We start from the raw sequence: 9,934 nt of genomic DNA, 5'->3' as shown, positions 1-9,934 counted from the left end.
CTTCAGATCCCTCAGAGCATCGCTACCTCCTCGCCTGGTCCATCCCATGTCTTGGGTGTAATTAGAAGATAATTAGCACTTCCTAATCATGAATTCCTCCAACAGGGGCCAACAGCTCCTCACCTCCTAATCCAGTTTAGTACCAGTTGAGTTGTTACTCGTTGGAGTGGATTGGGAGGAAATGCATTTTTCTCTTCCCCTGGGAGCATTCCAAGCTGTCTGACCTCTCCGGCACTAAGGAACTGCTGCCAGATTGAGGGGATGTGGCTGCGTGCAGGGGACAGGCGACAGCGGTGCCGGGATTGCTCCTTGTCCAGGACAATGGGTGGGAGCTACGAGCTCATCCCGGGGTTATCCAGCACTTGGGACACGGAGCGTCTGCGCGTGGTTCCTGCAGCCAGAGCGGGATCTGTGTCCGTCCCCTTAGTTGGGAAAATAAGTGTTTCTGGGTTTGGAAAACATTCCCAGGGATGGATCCATGGCACTCACCCACCTCTGGCTGCAGGTCTGCCCCGGTCAGGAGCACCGGCAGCTGGGATGCTCAGCTTCCCACAGGCTGGAAAACCAGTGCCATTAATGAGCTGTGGGACCAAGCCTTGTGGGATGCGAAAGGAAACCCTGAGGTGCTCCATGGGTGTCCTGCCAGTGGCAGGGGATTGGAACTAGATGATTTTAAGGTCCTTTCCAACCCAAACCTATCTATGAGTCTATGGCACCCGGTGCGTTACCGAGGTTGGGGCTGGTACGGAGCTTGTGCCAGAGGCATTAGAGGACAGGATCTGGGGACCTGTGGGGCACAAGAGCAATGTCCATACCCCCAGACTCGATGCTTTGAAGGAAGGATCTGCACCAACCCATCAGCAACCTCTGATGCCTGGCTTTAGAGCCCGAGGAGGACATAGGGGTGCATTATATGACCAGGGGGGCTGCATGTCCTGCTCGATCATGCTCTTCCATGTGTGTTCCCCCCCATCCTTTGCTCTCCACAGGCTCCGGGAGCACAGCAGTGCCCTGGGCTTTGGGGACCAGCAGCACCTGCCAGGCCCCGCTGCGAGCTCATCCCTCCATCCGCACCGCCCCGGCCTCATCCTGGCCCCCGGATGGGACCGTCCGGGCCAAGATCAACACCCCCTTGGCAGGCGCGGCACTGAGGTCACTGCTCAGGGAAGAGGCCGTCCTGGCGTCTGCTGGCTCCTCGCCCCCGCGCCGGCAGCAGGCAAAGGCCACGTCGCTCTCCCCTCATTAGAGGCAGGCAAGGGACAGCCAGGACACAGCTTCCCCCCGCTAAGCATCACCCTCTTCGCTGGGATGCGGGGCTTGAGGCATCCCCAGCGCGGCGGGGATTCACCCCCGTTTGCTTTTGCAGCCTTTCCTCCCAGGGACAAGCCTGGGGATGCTGAGTGGGGGCTCAGCTCCTCCATGGTCCCAGCATGAGGATGCTGATGCTCCCAAGGGTTTGGTTTTCGCAGCACCAAGGGCTTTGGTGCTGGGAGAGGGGTCTTGCTGATGGGGGCATTGGGGGGGGCCTGTAATGTAGTTTGCTCCCCGTGCTCCTCCCCTAAGCACAGTGTTGAAGATCAGCCCCAGCTTTGCTGACACCCAGCTGGGGATAGAATCATCCTGGCCATAAAGAAGGGCCATCTCCCTGCTCTTCCAAGCCATCCCCTCAGCTCTTGCAAGGAGCAGACGGGGCTTTGCCAGCCGCTGGAACCTTGGGTCAGCCCCAGACCCTCCTCAACTCTGCTGTCACCCCATACAGCAAAGGGGGTCCCTTTGTGGGTGCCCCACGCTGCAGCCTTTGGAGCTCTTTGGCTGCTCTTTTCTTGCAGCTCTTCAAGAGTCAGGCGAGTTCAAGCCGCGGCTCAGCTATTGAAACCAGATGTGCTCGCTCAGAGCTGCCACGAGGAATCTGAGGGCTCAGATCCTGCCCTTCCGCTGCCGGCGGCTGCCCAAGGAGCAGCTGCCCCCCGAGCCCAGCCACTGCCTCTGCTTCCTCCCCACTGCTCCTGGGCAAAGGGATTTCAGCCCTTTGCAAGGAATCTGCTCTGAGGGCAGCACTTTCTCCCCATGACTCAAGGAAAGCAGCTGGAGAGCAGTGAGAGGACAGCACATTCCAAATGGCATCTTCCTCATTCCGGAAGTGGAGATCCCACCCTGTCCTACAGGAGCAGCGTGGTCCAGTGGCCACTCAGTGAGTCCCAGCTTCATCGCTTCCACCTCTGCTGCTGCCTCACCTCACAGCCACAGGCACATCCCCTTCCATCTCCATCCCTGCCATTCCGTTCAGTGTGGAGGGGTTGTGGCACTGATCCCAGCCGCTCTCCTGGGGTTGGGTGTGAGCGGGTGGATTTTCAGGATCAGCCGGAGCCGGGATGAGCCAGTGCTGAACAAAGCAGGTTTTGAGCCCTCATCTCACTGCAGAGCTGAGCCAGGCCAAGAGCGAGGAGGATGCTGCCGACACGGCAGCTCGAGGCTCCCGCGCAGCAGCGGCTTCGGTCAAGAGAGGACAGGGCTGAGCAGAGCTCTGGGTTTCTTCTTCCCATGAATGCAAACCAGAGCCAAGCCCTTCCTAACCCTGCTGCCTGCGTTCCCTGTAGCTGCTCGAGTGGGGATGGGAGATCTGGCCTCTGGTCTCCCCATCCCCACCCTGCTGCTCCTTACAGCATCCCTGCATTCTTAGCTCCATCCCGTGCCTTTGGAGCTGCAGCTGGACCACTGCACCGCTCTGCCCCATTCCTGCAGGAGACGGCAGAGCAGGCCCAGTGCTGCCTGGTGAGGCTCATCCAGCACTGGGGGGGCAGGTGGTGGTTTACCTGCTTTCAGGCTACGCTGGACCAGTTCAAAGCACTGCCCCAGCAGCCAACAGCATATGGAAACAAGGAGCCACAGAACAGTGGAAACACTGAGCCGCAGCTGATGGGTGTAGGAAGAAGGGCTGCAGCAACCCATGCCAGGGCTGGGAGTGAAGAGGAGGACAGAGAAGTGTGCAGCTCCTCACCAACAGCACGTCCTGGTGGCTTTTCCTGTCCTTTGAGCCCTCATGCAGCTAATGCATGAAACGAGTGTCTCAGCCCCGGTCCTGCCTCCTGCTTCCTCACCCGGCGCAGACAATGGGATCCTTGTGACCAAGGCACCAGTTCCTGTGTGCGAACGTGGTGAGGGGAAGCTGTATTTGCTTGGCCTCTCACCCCCACCCAGGGTGATGGCACCCGGTTGCCCCCAAGGGCACTGCTGGGGCCAGGGTGAAGCAGAGCCACATGAGGCAGTGGGAATTCAGGGTCCTGGTGCATGGAGTCATCAGCATTTAGTAGGAAAAGGCATCTCCGGGATGGATGGAGTCAAGGCTGTGCTGGATGTCACTTCCACATGCTGTGAGCCTCCTCTTCCTCAGTGCTGGAGGGTTTAAGTCCAGGCTTACTTGTTTAGTACCCAGAAAATAGCATCCTCCAGCAGCACACCCCAGGGATATGCTGGCAGCGGTGCCAAAACCTCATGGGGAGGCTTTGCCAGGTCACAAAGCAAATCGGGACTGCCCCATTTGGCAGCAGGAAGCTCGTTTCATAGCGTGACTCCAACTGCTAACGCAGTAGGCGAAGCATCCCACCAGGCAGCCCCTCAGCCACTCTCCCTCTGCTGGCGTCAAGCTGAGTGTGTGATCCCACGCACATCCCTGCTCCTGGGCATGCCTCGAATGTGGAATCTGGTCCCAAAGCCTGGCCATCACCGCAGGATCCTTGTGCACCCGCTGCCGCCGTCTCGTCCTGCTCCAGCCTGTGTCCCATCATCAGCACTGGCACAGGGGGATGTGAGATAATCACTTGCAGGAGCAGGGAGGGAGCTGAGCTGCTCTCAGTGTTCGGTTTCACTCGCCCAAGGCTGACTCGAAGTGCAGGGAGGCTGACGTCAGGTTTGCTGATCCCTGATCTCCCTCTGGAAGAACCAGGCTCCAGGGGCAGGGATCGCCCTGCTTCACATCGGGATGCCCCGCATAGAGGGTGTGATGTGCCTGTGGAGGAGCTGGGCAGGGACTGGTGCTCTCAGTTATTAGCCCAGAGATGAGCAGACTCCACATCTGCCAAGGTCCTTTTGCGTTTTCTCTTGTGTATTTGTGTAAGACAGGTTGCAGACATGCGCCCAGGAGAACTCCATCAAGTTCAACAAGGCCAAGTGCAAGGACCTAAACCTGGGTGGGGGCAATCCCAGGCGCAAGCACAGGCTGGGGGAGACTGGATGGAGCAGCCTGAGAAGGGCTTGGGGGTGTTGGTCAATGAGAAGCTCCCCACGACCCGGCTTCAGTGTGCGCCTGAGCCCAGAACCCCCACTGTGCTGGGCTGCACCCCCAGAGCACGAGCAGCAGCTCAGGGAGGGGATCCTGCCCCTCTGCTGAGCTCTGGGGAGACCCCCCCTGCAGCCCTGATCCAGCTCTGGGGCAGCAGCACAAGAGGGACGTGGAGCTGCTGGGGCGAGTCCAGAGGAGGCCACGGAGATGCTGCAAGGGCTGGAGCAGCTCTGCTCTGGAGCCAGGCTGAGAGAGCTGGGCTGGGTCAGCCTGGAGAAGAGAAGGCTCCTGAAGGGGAGACCTGAGAGCAGCTCCAGTGCCTGAAGGGGCTGCAGGAAAGCTGGAGAGGGGCTTGGGACAAGGGATGTAGGGACAGGCCAAGGGGAATGGCTTTAACCTGCCAGAGGGCAGACTGAGATGAGCTCTTAGGCAGAAGCTCTTCCCTGTGAGGGTGCTGAGGCGCTGGCACAGGGTGCCCAGAGAAGCTGTGGCTGCCCCACAGCCTGGTTTTGTGTCCTGAACATATACAGCTTCTAAGGGCAGCTACTACTCTATGGGAAATGAAGGACAAACCCACCTCTGACACCCGTCTCAATGTTCCAGACCAAGATCAACACCAGTGATTCTGTGATTCCCCGCTCCACTGCAGAGATGTCACTGCTCCGAGCTGTATGTGCAGCCTTCCTCATCCTGCCCCATGTCACCTCCACGCAGCCACTGCAAGAGAGTTCCTGCCAACGCTATGAAGAGCAAAAGAGTAAGAGCCAAGCAAATGTGTTTCTTAAAACTTATTTTAATATCCATGTCTCATCTGTTGGGCAGAGCCAAAACAGTCTGGCCTGGTTTAAGTTACAAATACTTCATACACTTTCCTTGAAGTAAATGAACAGTGTGGCAACGGGGTCTGTTATTGGAAGTGAAACCCATATTAACAAGGCAGGTGTCACAGGCACAATTCTACCAGGGTTCTTCACCACTGCCAGCCCCAGGAGAGGCCAACGCTGTCCTCAGGCCCCTGGGTGGGTGTTGCACAGCAGGAAGAAATGCTTCTGACACAAAGCTCATTGCACCCACAGGGACAGCACACGCTGCATGTCCCAGAAACAACATGGCTGGGACAGAAAAACCCTTGTAGAATCCTCCCTGAAATGGGCAGACACCAAATCATCAGTTCCAGCAAACGGGGTGAAGCATCAACCCTGATTTTGCCTGCCACAGACATGTCAAAGCACTGCTTGCTAAACAGTTAACTTCTGCAACAAGCAGCATGGATGGAAAGGGCTAAGAAATTACAGCTGAGGATTTAAAGATGCAGTATTTCTCTGTTGAAAACACGACAGTTTAGAGACCACCCTAATGCAGCTGCAAGTGAAGAACATCCAACTGAAAGCCCAAGAGTCACTACAAAAAAGAGTAACAAAAGTCAAAGCAGCAGAGTTCTCACCATTTCCCAGGTCCATTGCTAAATTCCAACAGACTTCTCTGCTTTTCAGTTAACTAAAAGTTCCTGATCAAGGTTAAAGCATAATATTTGCAGACGATGGCTTACAGTAAGGCAGGCAAGCAGCAGCTCTCTGGAAGGGCATGATGGAGAACATCGCTTGCCACAATTAACACCACTTGAACACCAAGGGTCCCAAACAGCTCATGTGTTGCTGGAGCTGTGGGGACAACCCTGGCAGTGCTGTAGAGCACAGTTCACCTCATGGTGGTCAGAGTATTGGGTTAAATGTGCACAGGGTGATTTGGGTTTTAACCACCACCCTCAACTGCAGTAGTGCACCGCTCCGCTCCCTCCACCACGAACCCCGCTCTCCAACACTGCATCTTTAAATGGTTCTGGCTCTGAGCTCCTGCCACATGTTCAGAGCGCTCCAACCTGGCTGCCACATGTTCAAGTGCGGTGCTTTTTGTGTGTGTTTTCAGTCTTCCTTCGATGGGGGTGGTGAAAGGGGCAGAGTGGGGACAAGAGGCTTGTGTTCACAGCAGGCAGGCTCCAGCTGAAGGGGTAAGACCCCTCTAGGCAGGTTACAGAAGGGAGACGAGCAATACTTAAGGTGCTTGCTCCCTTCAAGAGCTTTCTCTCATTCCCTCTCATTTGAAATGGGCAGCGAGTTAGGAAAGTCAGCAAGTTTTAAAAGGGAAGTGTTAAGGAAGAGAGGAAGCGTTGCTGCCAAGTCACCTCACTGAGCCAAGATAAAGCTTCAGCTTGGGTTTTGTATAATATGAACAAGATTATGCACAGTACTGTGTGAACATGGATCATACCTGTGATCACTGAGCTGTGCTCCCATTCCTTCCTGTCCACTGCCTGCCTTTTCACCAGTCAACAAGGCTCATGCTCACGAGAGCAGGGAACACGTCCTGGGCATGTCAGGGGTTTGCAAAAAGAACAGCACTTGAGTAAGTCAAAAAGGAGCAACCGTTGTGAGAGCTGTGAAGCAGCAGCTGAAAACCTTGTGGCAGATGAGCCATGATCCACTCTGATCCCAGGAGAGCAACACAGGGCCTCGTCTCCTGTGGGCTTCGCTGCCCAAGGGAGCAGAAAGCTGCACCATCTGCAGCATGGGCACTGCCATGAGCCTGCTAATACGGGTTTCACTTTGAGACCAGAAAACTGTTTTCTTCCAAAAAAATTGTTATTTTTTTTCGTTTTTTAAAAATTGAAATTAATTAGGGGTAAAACACTAACTCTAGTGCCATGAACAGGCAGGATCAACTTTTTTCCCCTCCAAAGGGCAAAGAGTCATATACCATCCCCAGCTGAACCTTGGTGCTTCGAGCTTTTCAGGAGATGTTACCTAAACTTTATTAAAAGAAAAAGAACAATGTTTAAATATCAACACTGGACTAGCCCAGTCTTTTTCCAAAGTCCACATTCTTCATATGAAGCACACACGGCGTCCTGGATTCCCCAAGGCTGCATGTTCAGAAGTTCACAGTACATGGAACCACGTCTTTGTCGTTTGTACGTTCTTGAGTTTCCCCTCCTTGCTCAGAGCAGCCACCCTTTTGTGGTCATTTACTGGATAAACCTCAAGCCATCTCCTATCCACATGGCTTGGCCTAGATGCCGAAGGTTTTCTTGATGAGAGTTGATGTTGTCATGCTTTATGGATGGAAAAAAGCAAGAGAAAAAAAGCACCTGGTACAGGTATCTTGAGACCCTTGCAGATTCCTTTATTCCAAAGCTGTTTCTCAAAGTCTTTTTTGCCCATTTCTCAAGCAGTTTGTTTTTGGCCTATTCCTCTGTCTCAGTTTGAAGAGCTGTTATTGGATGATCCAGAGGTGGATGCAATTGCAGCTCCAGCTGGGCTGCTTGTGGATACAGATTTGCGGATGTGAGGCAGCAAGTACGGGTCACAGGCCAGCTGCTGGACATCTATCCGGTCCTCCTTTCGGTAGGCCAAACAGCGTCTGATAAATGCCTGCAGACACCCCAAAGGCAAAGCAAGAATCAGTAGATGGGTCACAAACAGGAAGCTTTCTCTGCCAGGTCACACTTTCGGGAGCAGGGCCAGTCCGACACCAGCACCCTGAAATCCCTTCGCCAGTGACCACAGAGACAGCCTACCTCCTGCACCAGAAGCTCATCTTTTACCAGGAAGCATGGGCACACTGCACTGTTCAACTGTTCAGAACTGTGCACAGTTCTGGTGTCTCCAATATAAGGAGGACATGGAGGTGGTAGAACAAGTCCAGAGGAGGCCACGAGGATGACAGGGGGACTTGGAGTACTTCCCATACAAAGACAGGCTGTGAAAAATGGGGCTGCGAGGAGAAGCTCTGTGAAGACCTCAGAGCAGCCTTCCTGTTCTGAAGGGGGCTACAAGGACACTGGAGAAGGGCTCTTCATCAGGGGACTGTAGGGACAGGACAAGGGGTGATGGAATCAAATTTAAACAGGGGAAGTTCAGGTTAGATCCAAGGCACAAGCTCTTCCCTGTGAGGGTGCTGAGGTGCTGGCACAGGGTGCCCAGAGAAGCTGTGGCTGCCCCATCCCTGGCAGTGTTCAAGGCCAGGTTGGACACAGGGGCTTGGAGTAAGCTGCTCTAGTGGAAGGGGTCCCTGCCTGTGGCAGGGGACTGGATGATCTTGAGGTCCTTTCCAACCCAAACCATTCTATGATTCTATGATCCACAGCCTGACATCTACAACAATGCGAAGCCATTGACCACTCTAATCAAGGCAAGCATTAAACAGAGCTCCTGCTGGTTTAGGGAGACCAAGAAGATAGAGCTGCCAGTGCTGATCACTGACATACACAGCTTTACCTTTGCTTCTGGTGTGACTACTGGCTTTGGAGGGAACTGCACCTCGGTAGCTTTCAGAATTGTGTTCTCCTGCAGAATGTCTTGTTGTGACTGGTTGTGACCAAAGGGCTACCAAGAAAACATGGAAGACAGCTGTTAAAAGGTAGGTTGGTTACAGGCCTTAAAAACCCCTGACACTACTGCTCATCAGCTTGACGTCAACACTTCCCTGAGCAAGAAGCCCATGAATGCTGTGAAGGTGCTGCAGATTCAACCCAGGCGAGCAGGACACATTGCTCCTGTGCTTCAACTGAACAACAGGGACAAGCTGGAACACGCCTGGGGTACCTCTGGCTCACACAGATCTCCACCTGCTTCCAGACCTCACAGGTCAGCTTCCTTCTCACATGCAAGAGGACCTTCATCTATCTAAGCTGACAGGAGACTCACCCACTTCAATCTTCGCTGGGCTGGTTCCACCATTTGTGTGACTGACAACATGAAGCAGGACAGCACATTCATGGGCCAGGCTTTCACAACCCTTGGTTACCAAGGACTTGTGAAAACAAGGGTTAATGGAACCCTTCTCCAACCTATTTCTTTTGTTGCCATAAACCAAATTACCTTTTCTCAGGACCTGATCCACACTCTTCCCTTCCAAAACCCATCCTAAAGATCTTCTAGAGTGGGTCTTTGTACCTACTGTTCTTTTTCTCCTGTAACATTTGCAGCCATCAAGCAGTATCAGGCTCCGCAAACACTTAGTGCACTGAAAACATCACAAATCAATGCCAGACAAAGAACTTCAGGTGTCTGGCTCTGATACACTTGTCCTGCCCATAACGGCCTCAGTGGGAACATGCCCAGTGGAAAGAGATGCTCTGCAGAACAGTGCTTCTGAAGGAAGTGCTATGTAGAGCAAAACACAACCTAGTAAATTCTCTCCCCTTTATTACCTTGGAAGGAGACAAGACAAAAGCACCTGCTAAGTCTGAGGAGGAGAAGGAAGCAGAAACCAGGGCTGCCTCCCAAAAGGTTTGGGAATTACCCGTAAGAGGGGAATTAAATGCTTTCTTACCTTTCTGCCATAGAGACACTGGTAGAAGATGACTCCCACTGACCAGACATCAACTTTATTTGAGATCTTTGGAGGTTCTTTCCCAACCACAAAACATTCTGGTGGCAAATACCTGATTAGAAGGAAGGGACAACAGGTTGTAAGCAGCATCTCCAAACACCTTCAATCAATGTCTTTAGAAAGGAAGGAACAAGCTTCTGAGGTCAGGACGTGAGGGACTCAATTTCATTCCTGTGTACCTCTGGGCCAAGATCACTAGGGCATATCCCTTCTGGGAACAGTGATTCCCAAGGACTCTTTGGACACTTGTGGTAAGAGCTAGTC

General features: G+C 53.7%; 1 protein-coding gene across 13 annotated transcripts in view; it reads right to left on the bottom strand.

Moving 5' to 3' along the window:
- Positions 1-5,052: 5,052 nt before the first annotated feature.
- Positions 5,053-9,934, bottom strand: part of TLK2 (tousled like kinase 2) — a 42,687-nt gene continuing 37,805 nt past the window's right edge. For all 13 annotated transcript variants that reach the window (XM_057423998.1, XM_057423999.1, XM_057424005.1 and 10 more), the window contains 3 exons: positions 9,611-9,722; positions 8,554-8,661; positions 5,053-7,707 (listed from right to left, as the gene is read on the bottom strand). In XM_057423998.1, coding sequence (XP_057279981.1) covers positions 7,534-7,707; positions 8,554-8,661; positions 9,611-9,722 — 394 coding nt within the window. In that variant the 3' untranslated portion in view covers positions 5,053-7,533. The remainder of the gene's footprint in view (positions 7,708-8,553; positions 8,662-9,610; positions 9,723-9,934) is intronic.

Source organism: Pezoporus wallicus, unplaced genomic scaffold (genome assembly GCF_028554395.1).
Source record: "Pezoporus wallicus isolate ANWC-B61680 ecotype Strahan unplaced genomic scaffold, APGP_CSIRO_Pwel_v1 contig_8251, whole genome shotgun sequence".
NCBI classification, from domain to species: domain Eukaryota; kingdom Metazoa; phylum Chordata; class Aves; order Psittaciformes; family Psittacidae; genus Pezoporus; species Pezoporus wallicus.
The sequence above is the reverse complement of the archived record's forward strand: the minus strand, read 5'-3'. Positions and strand labels throughout refer to the sequence as shown.